The sequence below is a fragment of the Glycine max genome, chromosome 6 (assembly GCF_000004515.6).
Source record: "Glycine max cultivar Williams 82 chromosome 6, Glycine_max_v4.0, whole genome shotgun sequence".
Taxonomy (NCBI): Eukaryota; Viridiplantae; Streptophyta; class Magnoliopsida; order Fabales; family Fabaceae; genus Glycine; species Glycine max.
This window is the reverse complement of record NC_038242.2, coordinates 6,067,848-6,083,200: the sequence shown is the minus strand read 5'-3', so window position 1 is coordinate 6,083,200 and position 15,353 is coordinate 6,067,848. Positions and strand designations below refer to the sequence as shown.

At 29.3% G+C, this 15,353-nt stretch overlaps 1 protein-coding gene across 1 annotated transcript; it reads right to left on the bottom strand.

The window, feature by feature from the left end:
• Positions 1-2,741: 2,741 nt before the first annotated feature.
• On the bottom strand, positions 2,742-5,469 carry LOC100780305 (uncharacterized). The gene is made up of 2 exons (XM_003526417.5): positions 5,205-5,469; positions 2,742-3,488 (listed from the first exon to the last, which is right to left on the bottom strand). The coding sequence occupies exons 1-2, from the start codon at positions 5,370-5,372 to the stop codon at positions 2,952-2,954; spliced, it is 705 nt and encodes a 234-aa protein (XP_003526465.1). The 5' UTR covers positions 5,373-5,469; the 3' UTR covers positions 2,742-2,951.
• Positions 5,470-15,353: the final 9,884 nt, after the last annotated feature.

The following is a 15,353-nucleotide window of genomic DNA, read 5'->3' as shown; positions in this document are numbered from 1 at the left end:
AGAGACTAAAAAATCAAAATGACTAAATTACAAAGGACTAAAAAATATTAAAGCAAAAGAAATTCTATAAGAAAAACCTACATCCATATCTTTGTGTGTTTCATTCCCAAGCATTCTGAATTCTGAAGGAAAATGTCACACACTATGCCAATCAGGAATCATTTCATTGTTCATTTATTTAATCCCAAATCTTAACTGCAACAAGGCTTGTAGCTGATAAACATAACCGACTAGAAGTTGAATATTGAACCGGACATGATATACCAAAGCTTAAAAAAAAAAAAAAAAACAAAACGGCTAAGAGTGTGTTTGGACGGAGAAATTTTAAATTCTGAGAAATTTTAAATTCTAAGAATTTTAAATATTTTAATTGAAATTCTTTTATTTTCAAAATTTTGTGTTTGGATAAAAAAAAATTAAAATTATGAGGATTAAAAAAATGAATGAAAAAAAGAAGAGAAAATATGGTTGGTATGTTAGTCTATGCTCACACACGATCGATATTTTAGAAGCTCAGACGATATTTCTTGAAGAATAATGTAAGAAGAAAATTTCAATTTCTCACCTTTTAGAAGGAAATTGAAATTCTAAATTTTTAATTGTTTAAAATTCTGTTTTAAAATTTCAAAATTTTAAATTCTTCATAAAAAAACATCCAAACAATGAATTCTAAATTACAGAAATTCAAATTATCTGATAAATTATTTTCTTCAATTAAAATTTTCTATCCAAACGCACTCTTAAGAAAAAGTCAGTTTAAAATTCTGCATAATTCACATGATTAAAGGAGAGGTTGAAAGGAGGAAAATTATGTGTGATTGTTATACAAGATAGAGAATAAACCTTTGATCATCGAGAAATCTTCTACCTCTCTGGTGTCAATGGCTTTACCAACTAGAAGTAAGACAAATGAATCAGCTTCATTTTTGCAGCTTCACCAAACACCAATGCTTGTGAAAAACAATCGGTGTTATGTTGAAATTCTTTAATTACTTTTTTAATACTCTTGACACACTCTATCTATAAGAGTCCTTTGACTGTAGGTGCTCATTCCCTGCCATGTTCTTCTTTCTCCTAGGTGCATCCACACTAGTTTCCACCAGTGGGCCAGGCCAGGTCTGGATATTTGCTTTAGGATATGACAAATGTGTTGAACTAAATGGAACATCAGAAGGATAGAAAATTGGATCCATGTGAAGTGATGAACCCAAAGGATAGCCTAGAGTTCCATCTTCACGAGGAGGAAGAAATTTATAACTCTAGGTCTTACTATTTGCATGTGTTATCAGTCGCCATCTCTGTAATAAGAGTTAAACCATTACTACAATATTAAGACGTGATTTTTTTTTGTTTTTGCTGACAAAAATAAACAATATTAAGACATAAAAGTTAGATGTGAATGTGATATGAAGTTATGAACCAACCTCATGTATATATCAATGCCACTTTATGGAAATTGGAAAAAATGCTTTATTTTATAGTTAAGTGGGAACATATATACCTCAATGTCTTATCAGACATACCTCAATGCTCAGAGGAGAAATTGTGGGTGAATAGCCATCAACAACATTCCAATCTTTATGAACAAGGAACTTGGAGGAGTTTCATTTGATATTATCCTCGAAGAGTCCACCTTTGCTTGATTTTATTAGATACTTGTAGAGTGGATCAACAATATGACCATTCACATTAACCTATATTAAATGCAAATAAACATGGTGTCAATATAAGTTTAATAGTACAGTAAATACTTAGACACAGTAAAGTGAAATACTCATTCTAACTCAACCATGATCAAAGCAGAATTTTAGTTTTGCCTAGTCCGGAATTTATCTTATTTACCCTATATATCTATCTTATTAGTCCCAAATTTATATTTAGGCTTAATCATAAGAAGTGTCTCCTTATTTTTTTCCATTTCACTAAATTGTTCTTTCTATTTTTTAATTTATTATTGGAATCTCCTTATTTTTCAAAATTCATTATCTAAGTTTCCAAATGAAAAGTTGAATATTAATTATTAACTTAGAACATTGACTGTCACATATTCGCATATAATTGATCATTTAAGAAATATTTATATGTTTAAAAGATATTATTATTGGTAACTAAAGTGATTAATTATTCATGTTATTTCAAATTTACTCTTATATGTAAATAGGTAACTAACTATTATCTCAGAAACAATTATCCCAATCCCAAAACATAAATTTCATCTATCCAAAATCTCTATTCTTCATATTACCAAAAATTCCTAATTCCTAAAAAATAAGAGAATTTTGATAATGAATTAAAAAATAAGGAGATCGATTTAGTGGAATGAAAAAAATAGGAGAATTTTTTTTACGCTTAAGTCTTATATTTATTTGTCTAGGTAACTCACCATCACCAGTTTTTCGCAAGTTCTTACTCTCACCTGTTTACTTAAACATCTGCGCAAAACTCTGATTCTTTGATCCATCTTGTTTCCTCGTGAAGTTTATTAATTCTATCAAATATATCCCCATTATACGAATAATTTAATATGACCCACATACATAAGAAAGAACATGAATTATTAGAGCATCTTTTTCGTTTTTCCTGCCGAATGGCATGAGACTTTTCTTGGCGTATGCATATACCCTTTATTCATACTAAATTAGTGTTAGTTGGGATGATATAATTATGAATTAAATAATAACAAGCATTATAGGAGAAAATAATGCAACTTCTATATATGTTCTCCAAAAGCACAAAGTAAATCAAAATGAGGCACATGGTGTTATATATATATATATATGATTTGCATTCACAACGCTAAGTACACGTCATTGAACACAGTCAAAATCCCTTCTAATACCTTGCCACAAGGGTAGAAGTAGTAGAACATACTTGTTTCTGATCATTGAAATACAAAATACCAACTTCATAAATTCTTACTTAACACATTAATATTTATATACGACATTAGCTCATACAAAATCTCTATTCTCATTGAGCTGCATCTTTCCCTTATTTGCACCAGTAACCACAAAGTCAAGATTGTAAAGCACAGGAACCATAGTGAGAGAGCACAGGAAGACCAAGACGGGGCCAAATATCCAAAGCAGCAGAGGAAGTGCCGCATAGAAGAGTCTGTTTCCAACAGTGTTTAGAAGGAAGCCTTTCTCCAAAATCTCATTCACATATTCAGGGGTGACCAAGGACATGATGGGGTCCTGTGGGGTGTTGATTAGGATGTTGACTTGGTTTATGAACCTTATGGACAAGGAGTGGCAGAAGAATGAGAAGAGGAAAATAGAGAGCAAAGTGACATATTTGAGTGATATCATGAACTCTCCATGACCCCCATAAACTGTGTCCTCGAGTGGCTTCTTCACACTGTAGGTGCTGCTTACGATTGCTGCTAGGCCTGAGCATAGGAGAATTGAGGTTGTGGCCATTAGGGTCGCACCCATGATTGTGTTCCTTAGTGATTGAACAGCGAGGATGTTCTTTTTGTCATTGTCCTACAGCCAAAAAATATCATCACCGATCATTCTTGAATTATTATGGTACCATGTCTCTTTCTTTTTTTCAATGAAAACTACTTCGTGTCACAATTTCGTGTACCGCAAAATTAGTGGAAGAAAACATTTTGTGATGTGATGTCCCTTTAATTTTAGGTGAAATAGTACAAAGTAATGAAAAGTGCAATGCAATGGCAGATGCACTTCTTCATGCAGTAAGCTGTATCCTATTAATCGATGGACACTCAGAATATACAAAACTCTAATAGGAGTCAGATACGACAAATTTGGAAAAAGTCAAGAGTCTATAACTTTGTGTCTTAATTATCTACATTTTTAACAATGAGATACATATTGTTTTTATTTTTATTAGAGTATATGGACATCATGCATGTGAAGTGTGAACATTTCTAATTTCCATTTTTTTTATTTTTTTAATATAATACTAATAAATAATTGTTTTTTATTAAAAATATAAAACAACTAATTTATAATTTTGTATTTATTCTATAACTTTGTGTCCTAATATCAACCTAGTAACACAGGTATGGACATTCTTGTAATAATTAACATGTTTTTTTAATTAAAAGACAAATAATTAAAATAAAGAATTTTAAGAATATAAATTTTAAGATTGGGAAATATTATAAGCAAAAATAAATAAGAAAAAATCATCTCTTATATATCTTTATGCAAACTTATCTATTTAAAAAATAAGGTGTTAGTTAAAGATTTAAATTCAATAATTGAAAAAGTAAAAATTAAAACTCATTATATAATTTTTAATTTGAATTTGAGTTAACTATGATGATGTGTGTGTTTTCTATTTCATGATATAGTAAGAAGTGTTTATATTGATTTTTTTTAAAAAAAATGTATCACCATAAGCCAGGAGAAATAATTTAAGATAGAAAATAAGGAAAGATGAATGCTGTTAATAGTATGAATAAAAATGGTTTTAAGAAAAAAATAATAAAAAGTGAAAATAAATTATAAAATAGTTCATATTAAATTGAATTTTTTTCTTAAATTTTAACTAATGGTGAATTTGTAAAATAATATAATTAAAAAGATAAGAATAGAAGAGTATGAATAGGCACATGCCATTTCTATTTTAATATATTATCATTGTGGATTTGCATGCACATTATCTAGGTCTAGATAGAACGCTATTTGCATTGTATATTCACTTAAGTATACCATAAAGAAAGAACATTCTCATCTTGCTTTGTATGTAACTAGTAATTATAAAAAGGCATTTTTATCCGGTAGGAACTAGAATAAATTAAGAAACCCCAAGTGGAAAAAAGTATATAACATACAAAATGCTGTTTAGGAGAATACTTTCACTTCCAATTACTCCATTATTATCTTTTTGCGCACTCCCTCAAAATGCCTCAAGATGAAAATTTTATCACTAGCACCAAGCTTCTAAACCAGCCCAATTATTAATTTGACGCGGAAAAATACCGTTCCTCGATCTAGTGCTAAAAAGAAAACACATGAATATATAGGCTATATATAGCAAGCTAATGTTAGATACAAGTTTTTTTTGTAGAAGGTAAAATGTTAGATACAAGTTGTTCTCTAATTATATTTAAGTTAGAGCTTTTTAAGATAACTGACCAATTAATAATTATAATTAACATGTGGAATGCATCAAAACCGGACCTTGGATGCTAAATTCCAGATGTAGAATAAAATTAAAATGTATACCTTCATCATGGCAGCAACCCAATTTCGTCGACCACTGGCATTGATGCCAATGATAGTTGTATGTGGATGTGTTCGAACAGTGTACCACAGCCAGAAATGATAACCAATGCTTATAAGAAATCCTAAGGGCACCAATATCACATCCAAATAACACTTCTTCCATTCCATCTTTTTCTTGATATCACTAGCTTGTGTCTTAAAAGTGAATAGTGTCTGTGAAATTAATTTGATATTCCTCTCCTCTATGATAATGCATGCCAAACCATGCTTTATATACACATCAAGAAAGGATGAATGTGGACTTGTTTGACTACACGATTCAGTCTGTACAATGGTTAGAAAAAGAATAATCCTTACTTTTATCACTAAATTACAAACCTTAGCCTAATGTATTACTTGGTGGGGTTCTTTTGTACAACTTTAGTCACCTATTTCATGTGTTTTTCTTTTATCATCTTCCAATTAGTCAGGTCCATTTGCGACTTGCCTACTTGGTTTTTTTTTTTTAGATTATATGGTATAGGTTGATTTAAAGTAAGTGACGTACGTGTGAAGGATATTGACTGATTATATTATGGGAAAAGTCTAAAAAATTCCTTTTAGTATTGTTTGATGTAAATTTTTGATAATGAAATAAGTTTCCAAATGTGTATACTTTACATATCATTGGCACGCAATTATCAAAATACTTTCAAGCTAAAGGTTGCAGATATATAATGTGAGGATATTTTGAAGATAATTCATGCAATAATAGACACACTCGTTGTTGGGGAAAACTTCATAATTTATATGGGATGATCATGATCTATGATCTATTATAGTATCGTTTTTAAACACACTCTAACTATTACTAGTATTTTAGTATGTACAATTCATAAAATAAATTTTTATTTTACATAACTAAAATTTATATAAAAAAATACTTTTGAATACATAAATTATATTATAATTAAAATTTATAATAAATAAATATTTTTGAACATATAAATTATTTTTTAGATCTATGATTAATAAATATACTATAATATAAGGTTATTTTTAATTATTGATTATTACTTTTAAAAAGTATTGAAATTTCATTTAAAAATAATAATTTGAAAGATAAAAGGTTAAGAAAAATCTCTGAAAAGTATTGATAATTAATGTTAGTATCAAACTTTCACAACTTTAAGTATGGAGTGATTTGTTCAACAAGAATACATACATACATTTTTTTTTAAAGTGAAGTATGGAGTTTGAACATTAATATGAAAAAGAGCTTTACTAAGAGAATTAGTTTTACCATATTATAAATGTTTCCAACTCAAATAAGATTATCAATAGTCAAGCAAATCTGAAGTTTAATTTATTCTTCTTCTATCTATATATATACCCCCAAAAAAATTATTTTTTTTCCTACATGATTATCATGAAAAGGACAAAAACAAGTAAACTTACTTTAGAGTATAATGATAAAGTTTCTGCCATTAAGAGTATTAATTGGCAATAGAATAAAGTTAGGAGTACTAGCAAGAGAAATGTAGGGTTAAAATAAAAATAAAAATAAGTGAGGGGTGGAAGGATAAGGCTAGAAATAGATTGGAGGGAAAGTGAGATTCTGACAAGGCGCATTGTAATTTTTTGAGAGCAATAGGAGATAAGGAAAGGGCCACTGTCCACTGGGCCCATAGTCCAACACCAAGAAACTGTGCATTCTTCACTCGTGGGAGTGGCCGAGTGCGTTCTCTCTTCATCTTCACCCACTCTACCACTTTTACATACCGCACGCTCTTTGCGGTTAGTAGAAGCGTTTCGTTCTCATATTCTTGCTTTTTTTTGCATCACATTTTGTGCATGCCGTCATCCATTTTAGACATTATTATCATTGGATAAACCATACCAGTGTCGCGTTATCAACGTTTCCAAAATTATTGTTACTCAATATATAAAAGAGCAAGCACAAGAACTGACAACATAATGACTTAAATTGTCCGTACGTGTCATAAAAGAAGATCTGCTAAAATATTTAGGCCTCTCGCAAAGTAAGAGATAGATTGAAAACGCATTTAATTTCTTTGGTAGCATATGAAATAAACACAAATCATCTGATATAGGTTTTTCCTAGGTTAGTGACCGATCTTATAAAAACAGACAGCATACCATGAAGAGTACAATTGTTAAAATTAATTAAAAATAAATCTTTTTTGTTTATGCCCAAAATTCATTTTTTAATTTAAAAGATGAATTAGTGATAAAAAAAAATAGATAAGGAGCAACTAAAAATAAAAACAGAACAAAAGAAAGGAAGGTGATATATATGTTATTTAGTAAGTATAAAACATTCATAATAAATACGAAATGGGTGAAATATAATCCATTTTAATTCGTATGGTGGTATATATCTTACATGTCATCCTCAATTATTTGTAGGTTTCCTACTTTCCTTAGCTAGTTAGCTTGTAAATCATTTCCGACTTTGAAAAGGCTGGTCAAAGAGAAACAAAAGCAAATTAAAGAGTAAAGGCATCAATAAAGGAAGTACGGATACATGATAAACTTGCTGGTTGCTGCATCCTGCATTTATTTCCATGAAGGCTCAGTTTGGAAACATTAAAACTGATGTTACTTAATTAGAATAAATTAAACTGATTTAATTTATTTACAAAAGTTTGTCGGTATACACTCACAGACTCACTAACTTTTTAGAAATAATATTTTAACAAATTATTCTTTTTATATAAATTATAAGAAAAAAAATTATACTTGTTAGCGTTATCGTTTTTTCAAAAGATATATTGATGATATTTTTTTCAAAAGAAATATGTTTTAATAGTAAGTTTCATTTATATTGTATTTTAAAAGAAAAAAAAACACAAGTGAATATTAACAAATTTCTTATTCATAATGCTACAAAATGGAACCAAAGTAATACTTATTTCAAACAAAAAAAAAACTCCATTTTTTAGTAAATCAAACAAGTTTATGCTTTTATCTAACGATTCCCAACATTTTTAATTAGTTATATAATATTTCCCGTTGCTATGAAGGAGTAATGTGATTTGAGTTGGTGTCAACGATTTTATACCATCACTTATTGGTTTAAGTAACAAGGTTTTTTTTTTCTTAAATAAGGTTTAAGTTTAAATTTTGTAAGCAGAAAAAAAAGTATGAAAAGAATTTTACCTCTTTAATGAGTTCATTTAGCTTGACTTAGTTCATATGGAGAATCCTTCTTTTTCTTTTTTGATAAGCAAAATGAAAGTTTATATGGAGAATCTAAACAGAAAAAAGCAACATTTGACAAGAGGATAGTGGGATATGCGTGATTGTTAAGGACATTACCTATTGAATTATAAAATTTCAATACCTATGGTAAGATATATGAGCTAAGGGGTTTTAAGAAGAAAAAAAAAAGCCTCCATATCTTTGGATCACTATTTGCTGAACTTCAGGATGTTCATCCAAGAGAGGAATAAAAACAAGAAAAAAAGTTAATTAAGCAATCAATGAAAAACTAAAGGGCTACCTTGTCCAATCAAACACAGGATACCTAATGGAATGCAATAAGGCATGGTGAAGTGGGTGGGCAACAAACCTTTGCAATAAGTGGATACTTGATGTCCACCTTGTGCCTAGTGCTCCAAGACCAAGGGACAAAACAAAGGCAGCGCAAAACCTTCCTGTTTCTTGTTCCAACTTCAATCACTAATGCATGTATGTAATGCAAGCTTTGAGCTAGAAACAACTCATTTCCATAAGAATTTTGAAACAACCTTTATATTTTTTTAATATTGTTTATATTTATTTAAAATAATTATAGTAACAAACAAAAACATTCAATGTTTTAGAATATAAAAATAATTTTTTATTTGATAGTTAATTATAAGTTATTGAAAGATATTATGATTATAATAAATTTTAAAAAAATAAATAATACCTGCATTATCCAAAATTCCAACACATGGCACCCAAATGGATTCTATCGGGCTTCGTCAAATTGGCAACCAGAATATACCCATTATTAATAAGAATATGCCTTAGAAGATGCCAGCGCACAATTAGTTTGTGTACACTAAGCAAGTGATTTGGGTGACCTATTGGATGGATTCATGGGAAACGTGTTTAATGGTTCAATGTTCCTAAATTTGTAGATTTATTATTAATGTAAAGGGATGGTTATTGGTTGTTAAAGTTTTAGGGCAACCTGTTAGGAAGGTATACTGATCAATAAATATGGTAATTACAAAATTGGCTATATAAAAGTAATAAATTTCAAAATATGTTATGAAGTGTGATAGTACTTTATAAGAAAATAGTTTAATTGGGACGAGTAATAAAAAAATATATGTTTACCTCTCATGGCATTAATTAACATTTGTTTTTAACTTATGGTTTTCTGATATTAATTAAAATATGATCACATTTTATCATCAGTTTAGGTTAAATATCAGTAGCAATATGATAAAAGAAAAAACATACTCTCATACAAAATCAAGAAAGTTTTGGGTAAATTATAAATATTTTCAGTGAAAACAATTTTGTTCGTGTTAGCTATGATTACTATTAACAATAAATTTTCCGTTCAAGTATTTAATGTATATGCATAAAGAACGGACTAGTTATAATGTAACAACATAGATCAATTAGTACATGCACTCGATGGTAAATAATTTTTAATAAAATTGATTTGAAACTTGTCTAAATTGAGTTAATTTGTTTAAGATTAAAAAAACGTTATTTTGGTGTAAAGTAATCTAGGGATCAATTTTTTAGAGGTTTTAAAAAAAGCATAATCTAATTTATGCTTGTTTACGATCTTAAAATAAATTCTTTTAAAAAAAACAAAAGATTATTTACAACTTGCTTTATGTGAATATATCGTATCGTGTGAAGTTCCGGGTATATATACAGAATTGAACTCATATGATAACAAATGATGGAAACTAAACTCGATATTTCCAAAATTCCGCGGGGGACAATTCGTTGTAAATAAAACATTGCTTAAGAAAAAAAATGCTTCACAGGAAGTGAAATAGTCACATTTTTTTCCAAACCCTTTTGAACGTTAGATATTTCTAATTAAAAATTTAAAATGGTCCACTGAATTGACGCTTAGAGTGGATACGAATTTTAGATGAATTTAGCCAATCAGATATGACTTAACCTGTGAGTTTATTCATGATTCACCGATTGGATTTCTTTGAAAAGAAATAAAGCTATTAAATAGTTTTTACATTTTAATAATTTTCGCCCTTTCCAACGAAATATTATCATGGTAAAAGAGTTGAACTTCCTTTTGGACACTGACATTTCATATCAATTTTGTTGTCGCCCACCATTTAACAGTAGCACTCTGTATGAAAACTTCCTCAAGCAATGTGTATCGTCTTTCAGTTTAAGTTTTTTTTATTGATAAATATTAATTATTAATTTTTTAATAGGAAGAATTAAATTCATAAATTTTTTTCTATTTTTTATCTTTTTTAATCATCAAATTAATTTTATATCTTTATATTTCAGTTAAACTTGAAAACAGAGAAAAAAATCTAACATTTATGTATAGTGGAAAAAATATTTAACCTTTATTATATATGCCAAACAAAAAAAATAAATAAATTCGTGGCCAACCCCGATGAAGGTTTTTTTTTCTTTTCGTTAAAAAAAAAGATTAAGGTTTTTTGCTTTAAGTTAAATTTAGGTATGGGATCCTCTGTAGCAAAACTTGTTTGCAGCTCCCTGTAACCTTCACAGTTTTCTACTTTTCATGTATTCTTTTTACCGGCGCCGATGGAAATCAAATTACTTGTTTTGCTGTAGAGTTTGTAGAAGTGGCAGAGGATCCATACGGTAAATTTAGAGTGTGATATGTTTATTTATTTGTTTGTTTTCTAATAATTCCGTTAAGCCTTGACACTTAATGGGGTTTTCAGTGAACAAATTTGGCAGAATGGATCAGTGATAAGAAAGTTGTCAACAAATGAAAATGACAACTTTGAAAAAAGCCGGAGCTTGGCATGGATCACTTTCATAAGTGCTCTATTAATAATTACTGTGTATAAAAGTATATTTTGTAATTAACTTATATAAAAATTATGAGATTTCTTTTATTGTTTCTTTTTGTATAAATAATTAAAATTTTAACATTATCTAAGTTTTTGTTCATTGAGTGTTTAAACAGGTAAAATTATAATGTTTTGATGGTGATGTATTTATTGCATAAACATAGAATAAAGCTTGAAAGAGAGGTTGAAGAAATGAAGATTTTCGTTCATCGAGTCATACAAGCTCAGCGCGACACAATCACTCAACGGACGCACTTAGCGTGAAGAAGTCACATGGAAAGCCTAATATCACTTGAAGGCATGCTTAGCGCGTGACCACTAACTATGGCGCATAGTTGCACTTAGCGCAAGGTCCCACGAGATTAGCCAGCATCCCACAGAGAGAAAAGGACTAGGGTTCATGTAGGAATAAGAAAAATCAACTATTAAGAGTCATTATTTCCCTCCATCTCCATTATTCTTCACTTTCTTCACTCCCCATCACCCTCTTGCAATTTGAAAGTATTTCATGACAATGAGAAGCTAAATTACTTATTGTTAAGAGTTTAACAACCAAACACTCTTGATGTAATGACATTTACTATCTATTTAATGAGTATTTCAGTTTCATTGTTTCTTTTATGTGCTTAGTATCATGTTTGTGGTCTAATCATCCATATTTATGCTATGTTTTAGGGTTTAGGCATTGGAAAATATTTACCTCTTAAGAACTGAAAAATGACATCTAAATAATTCATCTCTAGGGATAGAATGATGTTATTTAGTCTGTTGTATGCATCTTCGCTAATAATGCAATTTAACTGATTTATCTCTTAAGGGATTAGGAGAGGAATTGGGTAAATTAAGTTCTTTCATGTAAGCAATCATATAGTTAGAGTATATGAGTAAATATAAATGATAATTGAATAATATTAAATAGAGAAAAATCATTAATATTATATTAAGAGTAATTTTTGTAAACTAAGTCTTAACATATTCATATTTTGAATCAACAATTGCTTTATCATTTCAAGTATTTATTTTTCTTTCCTTGCACGTGTTAAATAATTAATTTCATTTTATATTAATTTATTTTTGATGTTTTGTCTCACAAATATTTAAATTAATTTATTAATTACTTAAAAATTAGATAAACATAACTTTAAGTACAAATAGAGTTCTTATAATCTCAAATGTGGTACATCCATTTTACTTTACTACTTTAAAAAAAGTAATAAGAATGAAAAATGAAAAGTTGGTGTTATTCAAAACCCCTACCAATTATAAAATCTCCAATCTCCCAGAATAATGACTTGATGCACTTGCCTATGATGCAAACTTTTAATCAACGTTAGATTCTTTCTATTCTATGATTAGGTCCAGAAAGTAGAACCTATTTGGGTCGGTGGGATAACAAAGAAACAATAAAAATTAGAAAATTGGAATTGCAAATTGTTTCTCTTGTTTTGCTTTTAATTTTTCAGAGGTGGTTGGTTTGAATGATGTTTTGGGTTTTTCTGCTTTGGGAGACAAATTGGAGGGTGTGGTAGCTAATTATATAATTGTTTAAACTCGATGATGATCCTAGAAACTATGTTCCTTCGCTGCTCATGTTCAGCTTATTGGGGTTTCCCTTCTTCTTTGCAGAAATCTTACTTTGATATAAAGAGAGAGAAAAATGCCCCTGCGGAGAACTGTTCGAACCTGTTGGAAGTGACGGAGAAGAGGAAGGAGAGGGGAAAAACTGTCGCTGCCACTGGAAACCTCCTTCGACGGTGGCGCATGGCGACACACAGTGGCCACCGACTATGGTGCCGCGGTGGCGGGGAGAGGTTGTGGAGGTCAGTGGAGTTGGGTAAAAATAATATATATTTTTTTAGTGAGGAAAAATAATCCTATACAGAGAGTGTATTGTATAAAGGTATAGACTAGATGAATCTTATGATATTTAAAAGTGGTGCATCATGAACCACTTGTGGTAGTAGTCCATCTTAGGCTCCGTCCAAGTTGTAATATGCATGCAACTTATTCTTCAATCTCTAAAATTAAATTAATTTCAAGAGTCTCTCTTTCTACATTTTGTCCGTCAAAAGTTAACTTTTGTTAAGTAACAGTAACTAAAACTTATTTGATGGTTAATCGTTAATACGAGTGGAAACCAATATGACCTTTTAATTTGTTCACATTAATAATCACATAAAAATTATTCTAGTAACTTATGCATGTTTGAATTTTCGTCTAATTTGTAGTGATACATGTTTCGAGACACATCCAGTAAAGGAACGCAAAACACCTCTTCAATATATTTGCGAAATGCCATTTCGAGGTTAACCCATGACTAATTTTCATGATCTATATACTCTTAATTGTCAAATAAACACTCGTGTTATCATTATGTAACATATGTTAACCCATGACTAATTTTCATTAACGTATTGTAAATTGAAGTGAAGTTTTTGGAATTAATGAAATTTTAATGGCTAATTACTAATACTTTATAATTTCAGGAACTATTTTGATCAATTCAGTCATAATTGTATGATTACCTCTTACATATTTAGAATGAAGTTTAATGTGGAATCACAGGGAATCTTAGTTAATAACAATAAGAAATGCAACATGAGACCTATATGTCGTTTGCCTTTTTCCTAAACACAATGTATCCTAAGCAAGCATATATGTTGCTTCTTTCTATCAAATAATGAAATGGATTTTGGTTATGTATATAATTGATGAAATGCAAAGGCCATATATGATTTTTTTTTTTTTTTTAAGGAAAAGGCCATATATGATGCAGAAAACAATTATTATTGTTTTCTTGTTCCAATGATTCTGTTATGGTTCAAGTGACTGCTAAAAAATAATCACCGGCCATTCAGTGATACTTTGCTAGCTATTCTCTTCAATATCACCATGCAAATGCAACGCATTGTTAAGTTATCTCAAATGGTGCAACGGAATGCGGATCTATGGTCGGAGATAATTGTCGAATTAGAGCAAAAAGTCCAATGGCACTTAGTTTTTTTCTAGCAGCTAGCATCTTAATTTTTTATTAATTTAGTTTTTTTTAGCAGCTAGCATCTTAATATTTTATTAATTTTGTTCAGCAATACAAATTGATCACCTTCACCTCCATTCAGTAACTGTTGACGTAGTTAAGCACGCTTGATTTCTTTTACAACTAGTTATCGTTACATTAAACTGTAAAATTAATTAGGTGTCTATTTTATTTATTTTTATAATTAGAGGTATCTAAAACTTTTTATTTAACACCTAGCTAGCTAATTCTTTCATAGAATCGGTCTAATTCGAGAATAATGTGATACGTCTGATTAGGATTTCATACTCACAAGTTAGGAATCAAATATCAAATTTTGGTTAAATCATTTAAGTGTTGGATCATTTGTATCAATAATTTTTTATTTTATTATAAGACAAAAATTTCATTATGTTTTTTGATATATTTTTTGCTTAAATTTGTAAACAAAATATGTTAAAGGGCATAAGTAAAAAAGTGTTGTTTTTCAATTAAATTTAATTTGGAGTGTATTAATTTTAGTTTTAATTTTAATTTGCTAATTATTATAAATAAACTTATTTCAAATTCTTTCATGGGTAGAATATAATGTACCAAATTCTTTCACCCGAAACTTTTTCTCTTTCGAAGTTTATTAATTTACGCGCCATTAGATTGACGTACTTCTTGAAGTTGAACATATTTAAATGGCAATTTCGTTGTTAGCCACGTACGAGGAATTACAATAGAAATAGAAAATCTGTATAAATTCAGCAAGAAACCTAGAACTTTAAGTCTTTTCATAGCTGGAGCGATGATTTGATTATTTTAGTCTTTCTTCTAAGAAAACAACAGAAGAGTAGTTATCTTTCTTTTTCTTCAATTTCACCACCTATTCCTAAGTGCATTGAACCTGTAAAAATGAAATTATCTTAAAGTTGAACATGGACCTAGATTTAAACTCTGAAAAACTGACTCAGCCTTCGTCTAGGTCTTTTAATGCCGTATGTAGTGGGAACTTCGATTTTTATCTAATATTATATATATCATCTTCCCAACCCTCAATCAACAGAAAAATATGCATTTCTAAAAAAAAAAAAACTGAAAAATATG